General features: G+C 45.0%; 4 protein-coding genes across 14 annotated transcripts in view; 2 read left to right on the forward strand and 2 right to left on the reverse strand.

Annotated features, from left to right (window-relative positions):
- Positions 1-10,345: 10,345 nt before the first annotated feature.
- On the reverse strand, positions 10,346-11,269 carry LOC117903896 (antigen 5 like allergen Cul n 1-like). Its single transcript, XM_034816399.1, has 2 exons — positions 10,727-11,269; positions 10,346-10,665 (listed from the first exon to the last, which is right to left on the reverse strand). Exons 1-2 carry the CDS (start codon positions 11,242-11,244, stop codon positions 10,419-10,421), a joined length of 765 nt encoding a protein of 254 aa, XP_034672290.1. The 5' UTR covers positions 11,245-11,269; the 3' UTR covers positions 10,346-10,418.
- A 3,593-nt stretch (positions 11,270-14,862) lies between these two features.
- On the forward strand, positions 14,863-15,794 carry LOC117903894 (antigen 5 like allergen Cul n 1-like). The gene is made up of 3 exons (XM_034816396.1): positions 14,863-15,007; positions 15,072-15,481; positions 15,542-15,794. The coding sequence occupies exons 1-3, from the start codon at positions 14,876-14,878 to the stop codon at positions 15,774-15,776; spliced, it is 777 nt and encodes a 258-aa protein (XP_034672287.1). The 5' UTR covers positions 14,863-14,875; the 3' UTR covers positions 15,777-15,794.
- Positions 15,795-16,764: 970 nt separating this feature from the next.
- On the forward strand, positions 16,765-17,583 carry LOC117903895 (antigen 5 like allergen Cul n 1-like). The gene has a single exon (XM_034816398.1). The coding sequence runs from the start codon at positions 16,795-16,797 to the stop codon at positions 17,566-17,568; it is 774 nt and encodes a 257-aa protein (XP_034672289.1). The 5' UTR covers positions 16,765-16,794; the 3' UTR covers positions 17,569-17,583.
- Positions 17,584-18,939: 1,356 nt separating this feature from the next.
- LOC117903881 (Ca(2+)/calmodulin-responsive adenylate cyclase) overlaps positions 18,940-25,595 on the reverse strand; it is a 41,339-nt gene continuing 34,683 nt past the window's right edge. For 4 of the 11 annotated variants that reach the window (XM_034816370.1, XM_034816374.1, XM_034816371.1 and 1 more), the window contains 7 exons: positions 25,341-25,581; positions 24,895-25,261; positions 24,637-24,811; positions 23,519-24,578; positions 21,472-22,646; positions 20,573-21,288; positions 18,940-20,514 (listed from right to left, as the gene is read on the reverse strand). In XM_034816370.1, coding sequence (XP_034672261.1) covers positions 20,057-20,514; positions 20,573-21,288; positions 21,472-22,646; positions 23,519-24,578; positions 24,637-24,811; positions 24,895-25,261; positions 25,341-25,581 — 4,192 coding nt within the window. In that variant the 3' untranslated portion in view covers positions 18,940-20,056. Of the gene's footprint in view, positions 20,515-20,572; positions 21,289-21,471; positions 22,647-23,518; positions 24,579-24,636; positions 24,812-24,894; positions 25,262-25,340; positions 25,582-25,595 lie in introns of those variants that run through there. The other 7 variants (XM_034816381.1, XM_034816378.1, XM_034816372.1 and 4 more) reach the window with 6 other exon arrangements.

The following is a 25,595-nucleotide window of genomic DNA, read 5'->3' on the forward strand; positions in this document are numbered from 1 at the left end:
GAACTGCATGGGTAAAGCGTTAAGCAATCAATGGAATCGGGAACCATACACAATGGTCTCCCGATATCCCAAAACTAGCAAGTGAATCGGCTGACACTTTGCCCATCATCAGTGAAGCAGGACTCCCTCCTGTGTCAATGGAACTGTGTACAGATTGTTCATCCACCCACTTATATCCCCAGTAATTTACAGATTCATAATTCAGTTGTGATTTCGTAATTGAGGAGACCATCGGTATGAAGTTCTTAATTCAATTCGAAATTCAAAGCACAAACATAATCACAGCCAGTGAGGTCGATGCTGGTTTTGCTTGTTGCATGGCATGGCATGGCATGGATTGGAGTTGAACGCCTCCGAAGGGCCCTGACTTACAGAGACCGCAAACCGGAGACTTGCTCATCGATTGTTAGACTGTTAGATGGGGAGGGGGAGGGGGAGATGGATCTCGTCTCTGGTCTCTCCGTCCCGCGTTATTGCTGGAGTGTAACGAGAGGCCGATTAGCGGTGCAGCATAGTGGCTGTCATCACCCAGTCAGTCCCCCCAGTCCTCTCCAGCTACGAGTATCTCTAATAATGCAATAATATTTAGTTATTTGGTAATTTAATGCACGATAATAAATAAATGTGCTCATTGTTCTGGGGGAATGAAAAGCCCCGGTTACACTGCTGCGCCTCGCACTGCCACTGATGGCAACTACTGGGCTTATGCAGCTGCCACTTGCCACTCTTAATAGCTACTGAGCTTATGTCTTTGCTGCTTCTAGAGAATTTGCTAACAGATTTTCAATTAGTTGGCCCACTGAGAGAAAATCATCAAAGGATCTTTGAAGCAACAGAGATGACAGAAAAGGAAAGTAAAGAAAATATTTATATATAATATAATAATTGGTGATGCTTGGTCCTTCTTCATTTCGAACATTTGAAACCTCTCAATGGAAGACCACTATTCCTGCCTATTACTTATCGCACTTTAGTCTCAGTATTTTTCCGCCAGTGCACAGCCTCTTCCATTGGCAACTGTTTCTGTGCCTCTTTTGTTGTATGCTAATTGTTTCTTTGTGAACTTGCAGTTTTGTTTTAGCATAATTAATGGAAACCTTAGATCGAAAACAGACAATGCAACCCAATGCTGCAACGCCAGCGACAACTGTCAGGGAATTAAGCGGCAAGCGGCAAGCGGCCAACGGCAGGTGGAGTGGATTGTGTTGCAATTACCGCTTCTCGGTGTATCGATAAATCAAGCAACGACTTGGCACAACAATCGAATATGCTGATCTCGGAGCCCTCTCTGTCTCTGGTCGGTCTGCCCGCAGTGTCTTTCGAGCAGGCCCTGAGCAGCGACTCGATTTACCTGAAACACTATATATGACATACTTAACTATTGGAAACCCGTTTGCAAACGCAAGAAGATCTTTTAGGAAGATACATGCATATGTATGTATGTTTGCATATGCATAGGATGTGTATTTTTTGGTGACATCATCAGCAATGATAGGTTTGATATCTATAAATAATTTTCACCCAATTCACCGATTGAGCATTAAGTACAGACATCAAACTGCCATTGCGGCAACACTTTCACTCGATCGACGACTATTGATTAATTGTAGCTATTTGGTTAATTAACAAAATATCATGACAGTTTGGATTTTGCATAATTTTTTGCTGATTGTTGATTATCAATTATTTTTTGTGGCGCTCGTTAGATCGCAAAATAAACAGCAGAAACAGCAAAGCGAAAGGTAAACAAGCCACACAGGAGCAACAACTCTACCAAACAAAATTCAAAAGAAACGATAAAAGAGTTTCAAATGTTTCGAATACCCTCTCCTACTGCTTTCTGTACAGACCTGCTTGAAACCTGAATGATCCATGGAATATCATGCATTACAGCAAAGTAAACACACTTTTGTTTAAGCAGTTAGATAATTTCTGTCTGCTTGTGCTGCCATATGCAAATACCATGAATATAAGCTGGTTTAGTAATTATTTCTAATGGCATTTAAAAAGTCAACAAGCGGATCTTATCTGCAGCACTTAAAATTGCATCCCAACTACTATTTAGGATCTATTTAGAAATATATCTTCCAAGAACTCTACTGTAAGCCTTCCTTTCTTTTGGAAAACAACAATAAGTTAGCAGCTCCATAATATGTGTCATCTTTGCATTGCATTAGATTGAATTGTACTTTCTCATCGTTTGTTGGGTTATCTCTGAACGAAATGCAATCTTTAAGTGCTCACTCGTCTGCTTATAAGGCATTGATCCCCACCGATTGTGGCGGCGACTGTCTTTCTAGAGCTCTTGTGGCAATTAGAGCATCTCATCGCATCACAATCAGAACCTGTGAAGTCAGTATTCAAATGGCATGGGATGTTGATAGAAAGCACTGCACAGAATTTGAAACACGTTTGATAATATAATTCAATGCAAATACAAATGTACAAATATATTTTTAAATAAATATGAATCAATATTTGGCCATGGCACAGCTGTAGATTATTTGGGAGTCTGAAATATTGACAGAAACAAATCCAAGACGCATTACAAGCAGTAGTGGGGACTGTCAATGCTTTTCTTTGGTTGGACTAATATTAGAATGATTGCTCTATCTATTAGAGCCCCAATATGTATTAAGACACTCATTATGCATCAAAGTATCATACAACTCTCTTTCGTTAGCGCAATGGGACAAATCACGTGCCACCAAATGAGCTAAGCAGCTCCGCAGCAGCCCGCGACATAGCCAATTTCCATTATGTATACAACCATAAATGTATACATATTATATCTGGTTTTTTCTTTTTCTTTTTTTTTTTTGGGTTAACTTTTGGCTAAGCTGGCGAACTAGCTGCCACGGGGCAGGTGTCAAAAGTTTGTCCAGCGCAACGGAAGATGGTCCGAGGGCAGCACCAATGACGTCCGTGGTACGTGGTCCATAGTCCGAGGCATCCATGACAATGGAAATAACAAGAAATAACAAGTTGTATCTAATTCGGTTCGAGTTTTGATGGCAATTTGTTTCGCCTTCTCCTCCGCTGGGTCGGTCTGTGGGTAACTTGGCAAAAGAAAAAGTGGCAAAACAAATGGTTGTTTCGACTTAAAAATACCTCAGAGCTGTATCTATGATTTTAGTTAAATTATAAACTTTTGATTTAAAGTATAACAATGAATGAGCTTCCATTTTGACCAGTATGTGAGCATTCTGATAACGTTGAATCCAGTGTCTGGCTACATGAAGTTAGAAAATTGTACACGACTACAAAACTAATACTTTCCTTAACTCTTCGAGTACAGGGTACAATTAGCAACAACAATGAAGACAACAAGCAAATACGTTAAGCAAAATCACAGCCTGAACGTTCGGACGCTCACGACAACAATCAGAATGGCAGCGCCCATGACAGACGATTGTTGTGGCAGAAATTTGTTGGATAAACAAATTATAAGCTATGTGTGTGCAATTTAGTTATATTACATACCTATGTACATATAGTATACTCATTAATATGGTATCGGCAGCGGCAGCTGTAGGTAAGTCGACTCTGCTCTCTGACACTCCGTCATTGCCTGTTGAACGCCGCACGACAGCCAGCCTCTGATGCTTGCCTCACGGGCCTGTGGGCCTTGCTCAGAACTGTAACAATTACATATTACAATATTCAGATATTTTATATTTATCAATAAATCTTAACCAATACCTGGTTGAAGTACAATAAAAGACAGCACAGATGGTAGGAAGCGGAACGAACATACGGACACATCTACATTTCAATGGCACACTCTTTTTTCTAACCGGTACTTGAAGACTAAAATGTGCACTGGCCACTGCAGTGGTCCGACTCTGCACGGGGCAGAGTGTGCGAGCGAGAAAGAGAGTGAGCATGGAATAAGGAAAGCGACTTCAAATTAAACGGCTTTTCGAAGAAGAAGATATTTCATAAATATATATTTCCGTCTCGAAGATCGTCAGCATGCAAGCGCATTCTATTTATAGATTTTTACGCTCTCGCTCTTCTTCGTACGAAGAAATCTTGCTCACACACGCGTATTGCCATTCAAATGTACTTACAGTTATTCCTCTTTCCATTATATTGTCTTTGCATCGATTTTGTGCGATTTTTGGGAGATAACTGGTAGGAATTTACATGTGTATGTAAGTACATAAATGAAGTGCTGGTGGCAGAAATCAGAGCTGCTTGTATTTTTATTGAGAGTGTATGTATGAGACCATAGATAAAGTGCTGCAAGTACAAGCAACAAGATGATTATCTGTTTGCAGTGTCCGTGTGCCCAGTGGGTTACCTCATTTCTCGTTCGTTGCAGCAATTCCAGCAATGGCAGAAGCTGAAGCCTGCTGTGTGTGCAGTTCATTAATTTGCTAGCAAAACCGCACACAATTTGCAACTACAAAGTTCCAAGTAGAAACAGGATGAGAACGAAGAACAATATACCAGGGAATAACGAGCTGCAGCGAGAGAGTACACTTGAACACATATGTATGTACGAGTATATGCACATATGTATTAGCCTCGTAATCAAGCATTTAATGTCCGTCAAGCGATGGGCAGATAAATTATAATAAAGTAGCTGCAAAAGTACTGCAGAATCACTGCAGCTTTCCACCACACCATCTCTGCATCGCTCCAGCTGCCACATGTACTTCCCCCAGTTCGATTGATGGATTGCGCTGCATCGTCAGAGGAAATTGAAGCTCAAAGTCGAGACGGGAGCCAAATTCATGGTCTGGGATGGCATGGCATGCGACAGAGAGCTGTCCCGGACCCCCTGACGGGCCGATGGCTTCTGCTCCTGTCTCTGCAATCGAAAACCCCATTTGAATGCGATTGTCACAAACCCATCCCAGTCAACCCACTCGGCTGGAGGCCCGTGGAGGGTAGGAAAGGAGTCTCACATGCGAGGCAAGCTCTCCATGATTGTTGCATCTGTACGAGTAGATGTCCCAGGAATATCTGGTAAGAATGTTCTCCAACGGAGTTACTTTTCCATTTGCTAATCGATTTGTTGGTTGGCTCTTTAATCTTTGCCAGTGGCCGATATTTCCCATTGCTTTAGCCGCCCATGCCGTGGGTAAGCGATATCAACTGGAACAGTTTATGGCTTACTTTGGTGCTACCTTCGGGCCCACTAATCCCGGTGTGAACTGTACCCCTGGGTGCGGCAGTGCAGCTTAGGTCGCTCGCAATATGGCACGGGCATTTACATATAAATATTTATTGTTCTATATGGCCCCAAGTTGCATGTGAGCGGTCAATTTAACAAAGCGCAAATGGCCGGACAGCTGGTAGGGCAGAGCCGTCCCTAAGGGGTTGTACATACATACACACATATCCCCACACCCACAGCCCATGCTATGCCCCATCTCTGCGGCGGGTGGTGGCGATAAGAAGCTGCTGTTGTTGCTATGGTGTCTCCCCTTTGTTTGTCTTTGGCATCCGCCAAGATGCTGCCCAGATTGGTGGCAGGAGGCTGTCCAGAATGGTGGCAGGAGGCTCTATGTGGATAAGTGACAGGAGGAGGCTGTACTGGGGTTCCATGGGCATGGGATTGCGGCATTCATTCTTTTGGCATTTTTTTATTATGACTATCAACGTTTATGGCGGCCAGGATGTGGCAAGTGGGTGTGTGTGTGTGTGGGGGGGGTTGGAGTTGGGGTCTCCCCTGAGGATTTGTTTAGCTTGTGCTGTGCGGCTTTATTATTTCATCATTATAACATTTCTTTTATATATATTTTATGTGTACCCCTCGTAGTCGTGAAGAAGAGTGTGCGTGGCAGAAGGAAACCTTTTGAAAGACATTTCTTTCTGTCTTTATAATCACCAGTCTCGGGGAAACTATAAGTTCTGCAGAACAAATACTTTTTGAGCATCATTTTGATTAAGTTTATTTTTTTGCAGTCAACTTTTTCTTTTCAAAAGAAAGCTTTCTTAGAGCTTACCCGTTTTAGGAGGTAACTTACATTCGCATGGCATTTTATTTTAGAGATATGGGGGGATTCTTACTTCTTCCACACATATGCCTGCATGTACATACATTTGTGGGCTGTAGTTCCTGCCACTTCCTTACACTGCCACCCACTTTCTGGGCAGCACTTTAAAGTGCCCTGAACTTGATTAATGAATGGCAACGCTCTAAAGTATGCTATGGCATGCACTCGCACACTCATAGTTACAACAAAAAAAGCACCCCGCATGCACACTCATACACTCACACACATGCACAGTCACTCGACATGTCAACGACACGAGAAAAAGAGGAAAGTCGCGAGTGAGTCCTGAGCCTCAGTCGCAGACCCACTCCCGGTCCCAGTCCCGACATGGCTTAAAAATTGTTTGCCACGCGAAGCACAAATTGAAATTGGCTCACAACTTGGCAGCTAATTTAATATTTTCCCTCCGAGAAGAAGAAACCCGCCTCCGACTCCGACACCGACACCGACCCCACATGTGTGTGTTTTATACTTATAATTGTCACAGACACGAGCATAAGCATTCAAGAACACATTTCTGGAAAATGTTTATCCGGAAAAGCATAAACAGACTGGGCACGGGGGTGGAGAGCAGCGAGCACAAAACAAATTTCAAGTTCCTTTCTGCAGTAACAGGATTTCCTTTCTTGTGTTGCCATTCAAAAGCAGCATAATCCTTACAGCGTCCCGGAAGTTGTGCCACTCAACAATAAAAACAACAAAGAATTATGAATATGGAGAAGAAATTATTAGACATTGAGCTGCAGGGAACTCTCTGCGAAGAAACAACACGCATGATGCCAGGAGCAGGTGTTTAGAGAGCTTAATTAATTTGAGCATTAGTTGCTGGATTTCGGCTTGTAGCAAAGAAAAGTCTTGGGTTTAATTTAATTCTAAAAGATGCCAAAACTTTGAGGAAATAAGAATGCCAAAAAGTATGAAATCACAAGAGCAGGAAGATGCATTTTAGTTGCATACTTTTTGGCCGCTCAAAAAACTAAACCCAACTTGGGGAAAAGAAAATTATTTCTCATAATATTTATAATTTACATCTCTTGGGATTTGCGTCAACCTCTTTGCTCTTTGCCAACCATTCTGCAAGGACGCACAAGTACTTCTTGCCCCAATCTACATTACTTTACCTACGACTACAACCTCTAGGATGTCTTCCAGCTTCCCTCCAACATCTCTCTTTTCCATCAATAACTATCCTCCATCCATCAACCATCGCTTGCAGATGTATTGAATTTCTGTTGGCTTGCATTTAAATCGAATTTCCCATCCATTTCTAGCGGTTTGATTAATATAATAGTAAAAAATTAAATATTCAAATTTCCATACTAGAATTTCCATCGCTTTTCCTCCCTTCAATCCCTTCAAAGTAATTTCATATCAATTTGTTGACTGCACTACCCCACTGGCCTAGCAGGCGGGTGGATTTCTCCCACTTCTGCTATAAGGTAAAACTTGTGGGGCAGAAAACTTTTTGCTTGTCCGTTTTAATAAATTGGTTTATGATTGCCTTTCGATAAACTTTGCTCAAGTGAAATGCTAATACGAGCACATCGGCCAACTTTAAACGGTTTTTCACCAGCCATGGGCAGACCCGGATTCAACCACTCACCCCCAAAGTAGCCGCCAATCCTGCCATCCTATCATCCACACTCTTCGAACACCAAAGGCTCAACGAATTTTGTATCGTGTGGAAAAGATGGCGCCGCCCGCCGTTTGGCTTCCTGGCAGCAACAATTTTTATGGCTTCCTGTGTGCTGCGCTTAAATAGATACAAGATATATCTCACACACACACACACATAGCACATGGTAAATACATATACATATGTGTATATATCCACACCTTGTTGGTAATTTAAATTGCGCCTGATTCGGATTGCGATTCCGATTCATGGCTGGCTGCACCATAATTTGCTGTAATTGAATTTAAATGATTTTTCTTGCAGCGGAGAGACGTAGTCGTTCTCCCTTGCGGCAATCACTTTTATTTTATTATTTATACGAGTATGTCCCCCCATTATGGGAGGGGAATCAGTTGAATGTGGGGCTTTGCTCTAATAAGAAATGATTAAGGTGTTAGGAGTGGGAAAGGAATTGGAAATGCTTGAGGATATTCTGAGCAAAATCCAGCTCAATTGTGGATTAGTTCTGATAGATCTACGCACATATTTATAGAAAACCCATGAAAAAGGAACCAAACTTCACTCAGCACATGCACATATTTACAGTACCCCGAATGGAGCCATTTATTTGATTACAGAATGAGCAAAACTTGCATTATTTGTACCTTTAAAGGTCCATTCTGGCGAACAGTTATGGGTATTCATTCAATCATTCCCCTTAATACAGCTCTGATCTCTCCCACTCCGTTCGAGCCACTGAAACTCAGCAAATTACGCATACGCCGCATGGGCCGCATTAACCTTCTCCACTGCCACTGCCAGTGCCAGTGCCTTTCAGAGTAACGAAACGAACCTGCGCCAGACTGATGGCTTATTTTCGATTTGTGCAACAAATGAAGTGAGAAATTATTATTATTATTATTTATATTTTTATTACGGATGCCAGCCATAACCAATTGGACTGGCAAGCAGTCCACCCGGCCCACACCCCGGCTCTACACGAACGCGTGGGGCGGGCGAATCACGTATTCACAAAAGCAAACAAACGCCGAAGCACGCATAAATAAACAGGCAGTGAATAAGCAGTAGAGCAGGGGAGCAGGGGAGCAGTGAGGCACTGAAGCAGTAGAAGGTAGAGAATTATGGGGAAATGTAAGGAAAAGCCAAAGGGAAAACCACAACCAAAGAAACACTGAAGCGGCTGCCTAAAGTACATACAACATTTTTCGTTGGTCTCGTCCATCAGTCACATCATTAAAATCGAGCACCGAGTAGTCCCGGCTGCTGCCTAATTCGAATCCTTGCCTCAAGATGTGCTGAAATGTGACGTTGAGCAGGAGTGGGAGTGGGAGTGGGAATGGCAGTGGTAGTAGCACCCGGCGGCGGCATACACGCACAGAGAGACACAGAGAGAGAAAGGACAACAATTCTCTGGAGGCATTCATCAATATGCCAAACATGTTTTGTTATCATCAAATGGAAAATGCTTCATTTTCACGTACGCCAACGCAGCAACAGGACCCAGAGGAAGAGACACGGGGTCCCAGTGTTCCCAGCCTGATAGACAGACAGCACCAGCACCAGCACCAGACCAGCCACAGCCACAGCCACTGACAGTGGAATAGACAGCAAGACGGAGAGACAGAAAGTTGATGGCCTCAAGGTAGATGGCGGATGCCAGAAATGAGTACAAGACGGATAGACAGACTGACAGACGGACAGACGAGACAACGTGTTACTATTGAGAATTTTTGCAGGTAAAACCTTGCGACTTTCGGCTTGCGGCCTGGCTGTAGCATCTGTCGATTGCTGCCCCATTTCGCGGCGCTTAAACCACCAAAAAAACTAAACGAGAAGCTCTACGATGCCGACGAACGGAACATATAAATTGATTACCAAAGACATTTCACGACAAATTCGAGATGTAACAACAATGACACGGCACAACAGCCCCCATGGAATCCCCCGCATTTACGAGAATGCTTATCGTACGAGCCCATAGACAACAGTCGCCGGAAGCAATATATAGAGATGTGGCACTGTCAATGGCAATGGCAGTGGCAATGGCGATGGCACAATAGAAGCCGAAAATCTCTGCAAGCAAAACAGTTGCTCCATCCATCCAAAAACCGATTGCAGGAGGCAGAAAGCCAATGCGACAACTGTTGAGCCCAGCCAAGGATGGAGGATGTGCCCAGGGACTCGATTTCTAGAGACTGAATTAAAGTGTGTCCCAGAAAGAGATGAAGTTCAATCAAAGCCTGCATAAATATTCTGCCAACAGACTGTGCATTATAGATCTAAATACGCGTAGTTCTTGTTAATATAATTTCTACTATCACTGGTGCTTTCACTGATTGAAACATTTAAAGTACTTTTCCACCAAACCTGTAGAATAATAAATCAAAATCAGTACTCAATGAAAGAAAGAGGTGTGTGCTCCATCTACAATATGAACACAATCTTCATAAAACAATTACAATCGTTACTTCAAAAAGAAGATAACAGCCATGGAGCCACACAGCCAAATCGTAGAGTGCCACATGCTGCCTCTTGTATTGGACTCAACATGATCGCACTTCATACCTCAATACAAGATACAAAACTTGCCACCAGTAAGGGGACTATCTCCCAGATGGGTAATCTTGGTAAAAGAAAGTTACATTTTCCATTCATTCCTAAAGTTCCATTAAATAAGTAAAACCAGCATCTATGCAAATATCGTAAACGCTGGATGGCCCTTTAATTATTCTCCGATTTGAAGAAATTAAAAGGTTTCACTTGTGATTTTTTTACCAGCTATTCACATCGTACCACTCAGAGGGGGAGCACAGGTTACCGAATTCTCCATTGGTGCCGGAACCGCAGCCCTGTGCGCCCCAGTCGCAGCTGGAGTAGATCTGTCGTCCGATCATGTTGGTGGTGGCATAGTTGCAGGCCACTAGGACCTGGTTCCAGCCATCGCGATGGTACCTGGAGGCGGCGCAGCCCACACGAGTATTCCTCTCCGACATCATCACCGTGAAGTGGCCAATGGCCCTGCAAGGGAAAGGTTGATTAGGTGGATGACTATCTAGAGGAGGGTCCATTGAAGACTTACGGTCCGGAGTAGCCATTGGGATAACCGCCATCGATGATGCCCCTGTTGGAATTGTGCACCTCATCGAACCACATCTGGACGCTGTTATCGAGGATGTAGCCCATGTCGGGCAGATCGCCGGAGTAGGCCTGCCAGGCGAGGTTCTGGCCAGAGTACTTGAAGTTGTCGGTGTTGTGGCAGCCATCGTGGCTCATCTCACACTGGCGGACATTCAGGGAGGCCAGGTAGGCCAGCTCGTCGTCCCACTCCATGGTGGCCATGCGGCAGGCAGCATTGTGATTGGGATCATATCCCCCAGCAATGTAGTTCCTCTTGTCGTTGTGCGAGTGGACAAAGACCCACTTGTAGTCGTCGTTAATATCAATCATCTCCGCATCCCCGGGACACCGACCATCCCACCAGTTGCTGTGGCCGCAGGCGATGTGCGATCCCCCATTGCAGATGTCCCACGAGCAGTAGTCCGTGCCCTGGGCCAGACCCACAGCTAATGCGAGGAGAGCGAATAGAGCGAGCTTCATGGCGATTTGAAGTACAGAAAGGTACTATGAAGTCGGTTGTCGGAGCTTTGTGCTTATATGTGGAATAACAAAAGACTTATCGCGAAAGTGCAGTTGCAGCCGAGCCATAAATCATGGCAACCATTTAGTGGAGCTCTCCATCCGCACATTCGTCTAATCTAATCAATCAATTTACGATTGCCAATTCACAATTCTTGTTCGAAATACACGGAGAGAGAGAGAGCATCGCCTCACCAGACGCAGACACAGTAGCAGACCGGACCAGACCAGACCGGACCCCTTATCGTGGCAGATTGAGGATCAATTTATGGGATGCTTCCTCTATTCAGAGTTCTTTGAGGAAGAGTTTAGCAATAACAATTCCAAAATGTTATTGTGATTTGCCCAATCAAGCCAAAGATAATGTCTTAATGGGAAATACAACTCGTGAATATACTTAGTCGCGAGATAGCTCATACTCATACAAATGAATGAATAAATGTACTCCAGGATTACCTTTTATTTATTGTATTATTTTGATCGCAAATCTTAGCTGTGCCTTATGTACAAAGTTTTATGTAGTACAAATAAGTACAAATAAAATGCGTGTGACTTGAGTGAGAATTTTGCTCCGAACGCTTGGCGTTTATCGTTGTGGTTTGGTTCTCTCCTCTCTTTGTTAGAATTGAAGGTCGCTGCTAATCTCTTTCCTAGCAAAAGCTCACTCTCTCTCTCTCTGACTCTACAGGCAATGTTACTCTCTGTAGAATTATGTCTTACCCCCAAATCCCACATGAAGATTTCAATTTCGACAATAAAAGCTCTGCTTGGACGCAGCCGAATCCTATTATTTTCTACAATTCCTACCGCAAGCAATGTGGAAAGAGTTTTTCTCTCCCTGATTTGATCTGCTGGTGGAGCTAGAACGAGTGGGAAATATGCACCTAGGGGTCGGTTAACTGCACCGCTTTTATGCCTGCTGAAACATTTAGCAGCCAACAGGCCACAAGCTAGCTGACATATTGCTGCTCACAATTGCTGCTCCACCAGTTGGCGTGACCGCAGTCGATGTGCGATCCCCCCCTGCAGATATCCGACGAGCAGTCGGCCAATGCAAGGAGCGCAAAAAGAGCGAATTTCATTGCGATTGTAAGTACGGAAAGGTACTTTGAAGTCGGGTGTTGGAGCATTGCGCTTATATACATATCATCGCCCAAATCTAATCAATTGATTTACGATTCACAAGGGAGATAATTTCCTCGCCAGGGTCAGTCCGGAACGGACCGACCGGGAACCCCAATCGTGACAGATTGAGGATCAATTTATGGGATAATTCAGAGATCTTCGGGGAATCGATTTTGCGATAACGTCCAACAATTTTAAAAACAATTCCCAAATGTATAATCAATTATCATTAATCGATGAAGGATTAATAATCAAACAGGCATGCATACATATGTACATCCCCTTTGCCTTCTGCCTGCAAAGTCTTTATCAGAACGCGGAAACCTACGGCAGAACAAGCAACACTTTTCATCCACATACATATGTGCATATGAATGTATGAATGTGGGTGCTGCCAGACGCTTTTGTCCATACATTCCCCCATATGTGCACGCATTCACATGAAGATCTCTCCACGCTCCAAGGAAGATTACTCTATCGCATTTTATTTCTACAATTTTTTGATTCCGAAAGAAAATATGTATCTCAATATCAACGTTTAATTTTCAAGGCATTCAGTCCTCCTGTAGTCTGGTGAGTTTCAGCAGCGTGTCCTGGGGCTGGAAGAACCCGTAGATCAGCTCCCCCAGCCGATCGTAAAGGGAGCGGGCGTGGATCAGGTTCGAGACGACCTTCAGAAAGGAGAAGAGCCTCAAGGGCGCGGGCGCCAGCTGGAAGATATCTTCCACGAAGTGGCCGTTGTCCACCGTCTGGGGGTAGATGTCGACGAGCTCGCGGAACAGGGCGCAGGGTATTGTGACGTGTGCCATGAAGTCGCGACGGTCCTCGAGGGCATAGCAGAGGACGAAGTAGCGGCGATGCTTTGGCTGGTGCCACAGGTACATGTGGAACTGCAGGACGGCGGCGAACCAGAAGAACACTCGCAGATCCTCCATCCGCGGGATGGCTCTACTGTTAATCCGATCCACCAGCTCCCCAAAATGGTAGAACGCCTCCCTCGCTCTCACCCCCTTCAGGTTCTGCTCCAGTTGGACACGAGCGGCCATCGAGAACTCAGGCGGTATCGGCAGGGGGCCCATTAGGCGGGCGAGGGTCGTCGAGGATACCTGGTGCATGTTCCTTGCTTCCTCCTCCTCCTCTCCGAGTATCCTTTGATGACGGATTATTTCCTCCTCGTCGAGCTTCTCGCGGATTCGGCGTCGGACCTCCATCACGGTGGCATTCAGCAGGGATCTGGTCCCGTCCTCTGCCTTCCTCCGATGTTGACTACACGCTCGTGTGGCTTCGCGCCCTGCCTTGATATTCAGCTCCTGGCTCCTCACGGCTCGCACTTTATGTGTTGTGCGGGGTAGGGTGTGGGGGGAGCGCGACTCTCGCACCAGCCGCAAGCATCCCGGGGAACTGTCGCGGTGGCACTTGGGACTCACGTGCGCTATCTCCAGATTGTTCAGAAAGGAGTCTGATTTTGTTAAAGAACTCATTTTTTAAACTGAATTACTCCGAAAACGCCACTAAAATCGACTAAAATGTTCCCTATCTTGGTTTTAATTTTTTGACATTAAATACTTTTCGAGGCCTGAAAGGTAATACAGTTGTTGGGGATTCCTGTTTAAAGGTTTTGTACCCAATATGGAATATAAAATAATCGATCTATAAACATTTGACAATTTATTATTCCGAGAACTACTGAGTTTTGTTTACGTTTGAATTATTATTTAAATAATAATTTAAATAAATTGCTGCATTCATTTATGATGAATATTTTCCCAATGAATCATTAAAAATACTGCCATTTCAACCGTTTTATGAACACTTTTGGTACTCAAATATTTCCTCTATTTATTCAAGTTATATTGAAAGATCAAACGGAAGCGGATGAAACATCAAAGAATAGCTCTAAAGCTTTACTCATTTATTTTTAATTTTTTTAAATGCTGTTTAATTATGTTTGTTGTCTTTAAGAATGAAAACAATATTAAGATTGGGACTATGCTAATAAATAAAACAGGTGACTCCCCCCCAACGATGTGGCAAATACCCTAATCAGGGTGGAAAAGAAAACTAAATTTTGGTTGTTCTGAAAGACAAAAAACAACGATCTATGGATAGATGTTAGTCAGGCGTTTCTTTAATGGGATTTAAGTCTGTTCTTGGGGATATGCAACAAGACACCCTTCCAGATGTCAATCTCATCCTTAGAGGTATTTTTCTCTGGTTTTCATAAATGCCTGGGCTGAGATTGGTGGCCGGGAGCGGAGCTTGGATTGGCACTTGTACACACTGCAGATAACTCCCAGGCAAATACAGTTGGGGGGCCTTTGCAGACAAATATTGAAATTAACTGAACAATAAGTCAAATTAAACATCGAAGACACGCTCCACAGCACGAACAATGGTGTCTTTTTTGGGGGCTCACTATATAAGAAGATCCAGCTGGCGGATGAACACCTGATATACCTTTGTGGAGATGTTGCGACCGGTTGTGGCTCTGTTTTCGATCATCGGCGTGCTTTTGGCTCTGGCCGAGGCACAGACACCGAACTACTGTGACTCCGCGCTGTGTGGCAGCTCCACGCACATTGCCTGCAACAATAATGGTGTAAGTGGATAGCTCGAAAAATCTGCAAAGGATCTGATTGGATTTTGCAACACACACTTTTCAGGCCTGGGCCTCGACCTGTCCCACAAGTCCCGCCCCATCTGCTGTGACTTTTGATCTGGCCCAGCGAAAGCAAATCCTGAAGATGCACAACGTCAGGCGAAATAGAATCGCCAGCGGACTGATGGCAAAATACAAGCCAGCCAAGCGAATGGCCACCATGCGATGGAACCCAGAGCTGGCCAAATTGGCGGCGCTCAATGTCAAGCAGTGCAAAATGAATCACGATGCCTGCCACAACACGCAGACGTTCAAGGCCAGTGGCCAGAATCTGGCCATGTATGGCTACTCGGGTCCCCAATCGGGCATGACCATACCGCAGCTGATCACCGCCTCCGTGAATATGTGGTGGGGCGAGCAGAAGGATGCCTCAATGACGATCATCAACAAGTACCCAAGCAACTGGAGTGGACCGTAAGTGGTTTAGTTGAGCCACTTAGCTTGGATTCTTGCTTAGATTTGCTTTTCTTGTAGGCAAATTGGACACTTCACTGCCATGGCCCAGGAGAAGAACACACATTGCGGCTGTGCGGCTGCCTTTTATACGGAGAGTGGCATGAACAATTTCCTAATGGCCTGCAATTATGCCACCACCAATTGGGTAGGCAGTCCCGTCTATCAGCGTGGTGTCAAGGGCTCCGGCTGCAAAACGGGCACAAATCCCAACTATCCAGGCTTGTGTAGGGTAGCGGAGGTATACGATGTGTAAAATATTATGTGTTATATATTATATTATTTCTTTTGATGCTAAAATAGTCTTGAAGGTTTCTTAGAAGTCTAAGATGTTACAAGTTCTTGGATGCTTGAAGTAATAGATCTTGGGACTTATTTCCGATATCTTATAAAATGTTAGTTCTTCAAGAAGTTTTAGATTTTTGTGGTGCTCTCAGAAGTCGCAGATATTAAACGTTCGTTTAGAAGTGATTACCATCAGCCGACAGCTGTACAAATATTGATTTCTCTGTCTGTGCTTTTGTTTTTCGATACAATATTCGCAGGAACGTATGGGTTTAATGCAATACTAGTAAAACTTAGAATAGTAATAATTGTAATAGTAGTGGTTTCAATTCTAAACATTTGTCTGTAAGTTGGACAAACATTTGTGCAAGACAAATAGGTGTCATCGGTGCACCTGCTGATTCTTCTTTTGTTTAGCAAGACACGCGTTGTACTATCGATGTTTATATGAGTGTAATAATTATATTTTCCACCTCAAAGCCGTATACTTACGTTGAGAAATCCATGGACCCACCATATGAGTAATATGTATAATAGAATTTTTAAAAGATTAATGCAATTATTTCCATAGAAAGGAAGCGTACAAACAGCTTCAGATGATTTTTACTGTCATTTATCAATATGAACACATAAGTTACCTTTGTGAACGATAACTCCTTTGTTCCATGGAATTATTGAAGGAGTTTTCCACATAATTCCCATTCCATGGCAATCTCATTTGAAGAACTGAAGAGTGCGTCTCTTGTCCATGCTCACACTTTGTATTCTCTGGGGGTTTTTTTTTATCATCATGACGTAGAACACACATACGAGTATTTTATCACCAACATTGTGGGTGCTGAGTGATACGTATACGTACTGGTACGAGTATCTACTGTTGGTAAATATTTAGTCAAATGTTGATGATAACAACACTGGGCACAAAACAGTTTCCCCATAAAAGCCCGGAACCCGCTCAGAATCTCCAGCACTCAAGAGTGGGAATAGAAATGCGCAACATCCTGATCATTGTGTTCTTGGCCCTGGCCCTGGACATTGCCTCGGCCACGGACTACTGCAAGAAAAGCTGCGGCGGCACAAAGAATCTTGGCTGCGACAATAATGGGGCCTGGGACTCTAGTTGCCCCACGGACGCCACCCTGCTGACCCTCACCGATGACCAGAAGGCCGCCATTGTGGCCAGGACGAATACGTACCGCAACGACATTGCTGGGGGTTTGAATGCCAATCTGAGCGCCGCCTGTCGCATGGCTACCATCAAGTGGAACGACGAACTGGCCTACCTGGCCTCCCTCAACGTCAAGAGCTGCCAGATGAAGCACGATGGCTGCCACAACACCGATGCCTTCGACTGGTCCGGCCAGAACCTCGCCTGGATGGGCTGGTACGAGCCGCTGGACATCAAGCACTATGTGGAGTGGGGCGTGGACATGTGGTACGGTGAGGCTGTGAACACGAAGCAGGCCTACATCGATGCCTATCCCACGAACTACCAGGGACCGGCCATTGGTCACTTCACCGTCCTTGTGGCCGATCGCAATACGGAGGTGGGATGTGCCGTGTCCACGTACACTGTGGCGGGACAGTCGTACAAGGCCTTCCTCATGGCCTGCAACTATGCGGCCACCAATGTCCTCGGCATCAAGATGTACAGTTCGTGCCCCAATGCACCTGCCTCCAAATGTACCACTGGCACCAATCCCCAATACAAGAACCTGTGCAGCGCCAATGAGGTCTACGATGTGAATAATCTTTTTTACTAAAAGAAATGAGCACACAAAATTGGATATACACAAATAAAGTGGAATAATCTTGGAATTCTTTGAATTTAAACCATTCTGATGCTGATATTTATCTCCTTATCAGCCCGTTGGATCCGCGAGAATACTCTCTGAATACATAATGTTATCTTGCTTTTTTATTTGGCATTTTGTTGGTGTTACTTAATGGTTAAATAATAATTGCGCTCTGTTCCGCAGAAAGACGCTGGAAGGTGTGTCACTGGGGTACTTGAACCCAAAAATATACTAATGTAAGGCCTAAGTTCTTCAGAGCTGTTGCCTTTACTCATCAAATAAATTATCCAAATTGTCTGGCTAATTGAAACTAAACCTTTTACTGCTCTAGGCCTTTGTTGTGCATTATTGCACAGGCAAATACAACTCTAGTTCAAGAATTTTTCCATTAGCCGTAGGAATTTTAGAAAACATACGATGAGGATAAGCAGGTAAATACATTACCTTTAAGTTATGGCCTGGAATATATTTGTTTGGAACCCTCTGAATGTTCCCAGTAAAACTTTTCTTTTGTTGCACTTATTGTTTTTGTATAATATATATATTTTGTTGTTGACATATTTGATATGCTGCCATTTTTATTTATTTGTTAGTAGGGTTCATTCTGTTGCTGTTTGTTCTCTGTTTGTGTTCTCCTTAAAAGTTAGGTTGTCTGCGTGTCAGCCCCATATAGTATTACATACGGTTACCATTTGCAGATCTCTCTCTTCTCCATTTTGTGTAGATATAGTATTTGTTTTATTTCGAATGTAGAATGTCCGTCCTCATTCATTTTCTTTTGGTACACAAAAATAAATATAGTACTTGCATATCCTTCAGCTCTTCCTTGTATATGTATCTCTCTCTCTCTCTGGGGACACATATGTACATACATATGTATATATGTATATATATATATAGATATTCATTTGAGTTTTCCATTTTTGCCATTATATTTTATGTGTTTAATATTTGCATAAGACAAATTATTACTCTGTGGGCTGTTTGCAATTGTTCTTCAAAGTTCTGTTTTGGTTTTCTGTTTTCGCTTTTGCTGTGGCTATTGCTTTCCTTCTCTGTTAATAATATTTGTTTTGTTGGCGCTCCTAAAGCTAGCACTCTCTATAAATTTCACACACAAAATATTGATTTATTTGCTTTAATATTTGTTGTTTTGTTTTGTTTTTCTTCGTATTTATCGTTTGCACAGTTGTACGAGATTTTATTTTCAAGGACCTACATTTTGTTCTCTTAGAGTTCTAGTAATAATTTTAATTGAATATATATTTCATCATATACTATATACAGATCAGATCCTAAAGCGATTAACGCATGTAGTTTTTTATTTTATTTCTTATTTTTTGTAGCAAATGAAATTCTGACAATTGTGCAGGGTGGAATGGGGGGATACCGACTTTTAGTCGCCTCCATTTTCCAGCACTTACAAACTAAGGATCATTAAGCAACGGATAGAACATATACACAATAGAGATGATGGCACAGGACCCTACGCTTTGCGATGGATGGTAGGGGAGAAGAACAAAGTCAATTAATTCAAAATCAAATCAAAGCAAAGCACTTTTTTACGTATGATTTTTGTATGCCCTGTCCTCGAAGAGTTTCGGGATGCATACATATATAAGCTTTCTTTTTCATATACATATTGCATATAATAAGGGTTTTAGATATTATTAAATTTAATTTCTTCGACTTAAATCAATTTTTCATTCAGTTCAATGTGTGGTGTGCCGCAGTCTATAGACATTGTAGCCCTCTTAATATCATTTAAAATTTATATTTATATATAAATAACATATATCATTTCTTGCGTTCTTCTTTTATGTACAACATTTACGCGGATGTATGTGTGTCATGCATGCAGTTTTTCTTCGGGGGTAGTACATATACATAAATAGTATGCTTATCTGCTTACATAAATAACAGGGGGATAGGGGTTGTGTTTTCTAAGCGCACTAAATGAATGCATATCATATCATGGTATATATCGGAGTATATATGTGTGTGTATTTATCCTATTTTTTGATTCCATGTGAATATCATGTTTTGTTTTTTCAAGTTCATTTTTGTTTCGAGGGAGCATAGTAACTGGAACTCTTTTTTAACTGGGGCCGTATGACTATATGCATCTTAATAGTCGAATAATAATTATAATATAGATATTTCCTGTATATACTATATATAATATCTAGTGTGGGTGTGGGTGTGGGTGTTTGTGTGCCAAAAGGGTAGAGAATTGACTCCTCCCGTTCTCTCGTTCTGCTCTGTCTTCTACCGTACATAAATATATATCTTTAACTTTATCTGTTCTTTTGTGTCTTCTAGTTCTACGTATAGGTTTATGTTTCTCTTTAGTTTTGGGTGTTTTCTGTCGCTTATTGTTTAACTTTTAATAGACACCATTTTGCATTTTATAGCAATAACAACGTTTTGAGTGCTGTTCCCCCTTCATTACATTCTATTCCCTTAGCTCTTCCGCTGATTGCGATTGCGATTTTGAATGGGCTTGTGCCTGTGCCTGTGCCTGAGTTGGAACCTGAACCGAAACCAAAGACGAAGCCGTAACCAAAGACTGAGACTGCGATTGCTGATGCTGCTGCTGCTGCTGCGACTGTTGATGTTGTGCCGGCGATGGTGGAGGTCCAAATTTGCTGGTTATCTTGTGCGAGGCATTTACAATGGCCAGCTCATGCTTCGAGTCCAGATCACAATCGTACAGGCCACTCAGCGAATCCAGGCTGAGCAACCTTGAGCTGGCGCGACTCGACACTGAGGTGTCATCCACATCGGGGGCATTGTACAGCGAATTGACATCCGAGAGTGCTCCCTCTGCGTCGGTGAGACCGGCCTCATTCAACAGCGAGATGTTCTCCAGTCCAGGCTCATCCGTAATATAGCCAGTGGACTCGGCACCACCTGCAACAGAAATGAGATTTTAGACATATTTAGGAACCTAAGGAAAAAACCTGTTTACCTGTGGCCTCTTCGCGGCAATCATCGTCGGACCATTCCGATTGGCTCTCCAATGGATTGGAGTCCATCGACTGATGGTTGAGATGTGCTGCCCCATATTTCAGCTCATCGTTTATCACATTCGATTCCAGGCCGCCGGTGCGCAGGCCACCAGAACAGCCACCACCGCCGTTTGTCATCGGTGGCATATTGTTTTGCTCCTTCTGCTCATGCTCATGCTCCTCCTCATCGTCATCATCATCATCGTCGTCGCTATCCCCATTTGTTTGCTTCTGCTTCTCGCCTGGGGCTTGGAGCAGGCGCTTTTGTCGCACATCCCGACCCACTTCATCGTCTTCGAACTCCTCGTCGGCCAGGTTATCCTCTGTATCGTCACGCTCCTCCTGCTCCTGCACATGGTTGTACCGCTGCTGTTGCTGCTGCTGCTGCTGCTGGAGTTGCTGTCTCTGCTGATGATGATGGTGGTGATGATGGTGATGGTGATGGTAGCGCGGGTGCCTCTGCTGCTGCTGTTGCTGCTGTTGCTCCTGCAGACCATCCAGACTCTCGTGGCTGTATTGCAGCTCCTTGGAGCGTGGCCGTTGGCGATGTGCCCGCTGCGGCTGTTGCGACTGTTGCGACTGCTGCTGCTCCATCATCTGATTGGGATGCGACAGGGCATGCAATTGATTGCGATTCTCGTGTAGAATCTCGCAGGATTCCGTGTCCGAAGTTTGCCTGCACAAATGATTGGCAAATAAATAAATTTAAACAGTTCTCAAACTGAAATAAATCAAAAGAATAAAACAGACAACTAAACCAGCAACCAAATGAATGTATTTTACCGCACACCGCATACCTCTCTTATGGACATGGAAATGAGTGTTTTGGGTGGTGGTGGTGGGGCTATGGAACACTCACATTTGACTCGATTCCGAGGGATTCTTGTTGCGCGTTATCTCCTTGATGGCCTCCAGGCCCACCGGATGCTTGGCGATCATGAAGCTGCTGCTGGCCGGCAGTCTGCCCATCAGCTCGTGCTCCTGCTGCTCTCGGTCGCGATTGTTCTGATGATTGTTGTTGCCGCTGCCATTCGAGTTGCTGCCACCGCTGAGATTACCATTGCTGCTGCCACTGCCACCGCTGCTGCCATTGCCTGCTGTGCCGGCTAACGCTCCCGCTCCTGCCTGCGTTCCAGCCAACTTGCTGTTGCTCACGGAATAGCTCATTTGCTTTCCATTGGTGGACAGCTCTGTGGCGTTGGCTGCTGCCAGGCAGCGTGTCCTTGAGGATTCATTGAGCAATCGCTGCAGCTCTCTTTCGAAGGGGGATTTGGTTGTGGCTGCTGCAGCTGCTGCTGCTGTAGTCTGCCCCACCTGGGTGGATCCTCCTGCTTTTTGGTAATCAAAACTGTTGCAACTGTCGCCCTTGTTCTGGGTATTGCTCGTCGCATTGCTGGTCGTGTGCTGGCCCTGGCTCTCGGTGGTGGAGCTAAGCTCAAAGTCCTGCAGCTGGGTCATGTCCACGACCGGCGAGGTGGGATCCACTTGAATTTCGCATGGGTACAGCCACTGTAGAGGGTTCACAAGTCCTCCTCCCACTCCTCCGCCGATGCCCGGCAGATTGTAGCCCACGGGATGGCCGTTCCGATGCAGCTGTTGATGGTGATGGCTGCCATTGATCCTGGGCGAGTCCTCATCGCCCTCGCCTTCGCCCTCCGTTGTCTTCGAGTAGCTCTCATCGGAGCTGCTCATAGACGGGGAATGTGGCCGAGAGCTAAGGTCATCCGTTGAGGACATGTCACGGCTTTCATCCAACTCTGGCGGCAGCTTGGGCAGCGGCTTCATGTATGTCCGCAGCGTGGGCTTCGGCGGCAGCGGCACTGGCACCGCCATGGGCAACTGTTGCGAGTACATGGCATACTGCTGCTGCTGTTGCATCATTTGGTGTCCGTACAACTGCTGCTGCTGGGGCGCAGGAAGCGACTGCTGCTGCTGCTGCTGTTGCTGCTGCGGATGCGGATGCTGTGACAACACGGTGTTGGGAGAAGTGTAACGTGGTGGCTCGTACATTGGCGCATGCTGCATGGGCATGATCTAATGGGATTAGTCGGTATGTGTTTGTGTGTGTGTGTTTTTGTGGTGAATGTGGCAAGCGGAGAGATGAGCGAGCGAGACAGAGATGTGCGTGTGTGTGTGTGTGTGTGTGTGTGTGTGGCATGCGAAGAGTGGAACACAGAGAGAAAGAGAGTTAGACACACATTTGGAGAGAGAGATTCATCAGATATCACATTGAGAGCATTAGAATTGAGTGCAAAGGAGGGAGTAAGGGGGAGGTGCACAGGAGATCAAAGGATCATCAGCAAGCCACAGGTAAATAGATAGATATTGATCGGATAAAGGTACCACAAATGGGATTACCCATGGACTTTCCTTCTGTTTTCAATGCCTAAATTTCAATTAAACTTTGATAGCCCCTTAAGCAAAATAAAAAAGTATAAGTGCTCGACAATTGAAAGAATTTTGTGCGTTAAAACATAAGAATGGATATTTTATCTACAATTGCTTTAACAAAATACAAACTAATCGTTCTTTGCTTTGATTTCCTTGCAATTGAATCAAGGTATCCAAGAGCCATAAGCTGAAGCTTAAGCCTTAAACCTACATATATAAATCTCAGCTGAATCTGTCACAGAATTGCTCTGCGACATTTAGTTTTAGTCCCATATTCTTCACACAAGTTTGTTCCGTTTAAAAGTTAGTTACAAATGGAGGATGGGTATGGGTATGGGGATGGGGATGGGGATGGGCAGGTACTTGGAGGCTACATCTTTAGTTTACACTGGAGGTTAGCTCTGGTTTATTCATAGCAAAATCTCCTTGCCCCAGAGCCTCTCCATTTCAACAACATCGATGTGAACGGCAACGTCATCATCGTCATCGTCTTCATCTTCATCTTCATCACTCACCTTGGCTACCGGCGCGATGCTGCTGGCATGCAATAGCGGCTCGCTTTCACGGCAGTGGCCATACCCCAGGCTGGTGGCTGACGATGGCTGATGCTGATTCTGATGCGGATTCGAATGGAGATGATGCATTGGATGATGGCCATGCTGGTTAAAGGGCAACGCCATGCTGGGCGGCGGCGCATATGTGCGCAGCTGAAGCTGATCACGATCTCGTTCGCGATCACGATCACGCCGCGGCATCATGAAGCAGTCGCCGCCACCGCCACCGCCACCACCGAGCACTCCAGCTACATCCATGCTCAGGCTGCCATGATGCTGTGGCCGCTGGGCAAGCAGCTGCGGCGGTAGCTGCTCCATCAGCTGCTGCTGATGCTGATGCTGGGGATGCGGATGCCTGCCACCGGGATTCGGATTCTCAATGATATTAAATTCGCGCAACATTACCGAAGGAATGGGCTGGTGCTGGAGCTGTAGCTGGTGCTGGTGCTGGATCTGGTGCTGGAGTAGGATCTGGTGCTGGTTCTGGGCTGCCACAGCCAGGGGTAGAGGGACAGCAGCAGATGACGGTGTTGTTGTCGTCGTCGTCGCCGTCGTTGAGGCCCCCACCATGTAATGTTGGTGCTCCCCATTGTGGCCGTTCTCGCGAATATTCGGCAGTCCCCCATTGGCCATAAAGTTTGGCTGCTTTTGCAGCTTACTGTTGAGACGCTGCTGCTGCTGCTGGTGCAGATGGTGCGGCGGTGGTGGAGCGGGCAGGGCCAGTGGCATTGGCAGCGGCACTGGATCCAGCTGCTTGTGCTGATGCTGCAACAGCAGTTGCTGCTCCTCGCCGCCGCCCACCGCAGTGTATAAATGGCCGTTCTCCTTTTTGCTGTAGGTGTCCGTATTGACGCGATTATCCGGGAATTGTGAGGCCTTCATGTAGTAGTCGGGGCCGTGCATGCTCTGCGGCAGGGACATGGCATTCCGTACCTCTCCGTTCAGAGATTTACTACTGTTGTCGCACAGAAAATATGTGACCATGTCGCCCTTGCCCTTCACTTTAATGGTCCCACGACATCTGTGTGGAACGAGAGATTAGCAAAAGGCTGCACTTGGTTTTATCTCAATTCTCTTACCGAAACTCAAAGTGTGATCCCACCAGACTATCGACCACCTCCTGGGTGACCTGGGAATAACCGGGCACACCCGTGGAGTCCATGCGGCTGGCCACATTCACCGTATTGCCCCAGATGTCATATTGGGGCTTTCGGGCACCAATTACGCCCGCCACCACGGGTCCTATATTGATGCCTATCAAGGAAGAAAGCCAGACAAGAGATTGCATAAATTTAATATGTTAAAAGAGGTCTCTATCTGTGGCCATGACTACTCACCCACTCGAAGCATAAAATTATTGTACGAGTGACTGTTGATCTCCTGCAGCGACAGCCGCATGGCCTTCACGTATTCCGTCAAAGCGGTCATGTGGCGACGCACCGAATTGGGGTCGTTGGGCTGGATCTTGTACTCGGGTATAAGACCCACCACGGCCATGTAGGTGCTGCCAACGGTCTTGATCTTGTCGATGCCACGGAAGCGATCCTCCTTCAGCAGCTCATCAAAGTCGGCAATGATTTCGTTGAGCAAACGCAGACACTCTAGCCCCTGATCGGAGCCATCCATTTCGGTGTAGAACTCGTTAAAGTTCGGAACACTGGCAAATATGACGCCCACCTTGGCGTAGCTCTGATGGTAAAGCTCCTGCGGAAGGAAAGGTGACACAAACAGTGGTTAAAAGAGAGTGCTTCAACGAGTGGGTCAGTAGGTGGGCAGCGCTTACCATATTGTTGCGAAATTGTGCATCGAGAAAATGTGCAGCCACATGAGCGGGCAGCAAATTGTGCAGAATGCGCTTGTTCGACTCCTGCAGCACATCCATTTCCTTCTTTTCCTGTGAGGCCTGCAGTTGCCAGAGAAAATCCAGACGGGCGGTGCCCTCAACCAGGCGGCCATGCACCAAAATGGCAATCATAAAGATGACAATGCGCGCCAATGAGATCAAATGAAGCGGAATCGAGGCGCTGCAAGCACAGAG

The sequence above is a fragment of the Drosophila subobscura genome, chromosome A (assembly GCF_008121235.1).
Source record: "Drosophila subobscura isolate 14011-0131.10 chromosome A, UCBerk_Dsub_1.0, whole genome shotgun sequence".
Lineage (NCBI taxonomy): Eukaryota > Metazoa > Arthropoda > Insecta > Diptera > Drosophilidae > Drosophila > Drosophila subobscura.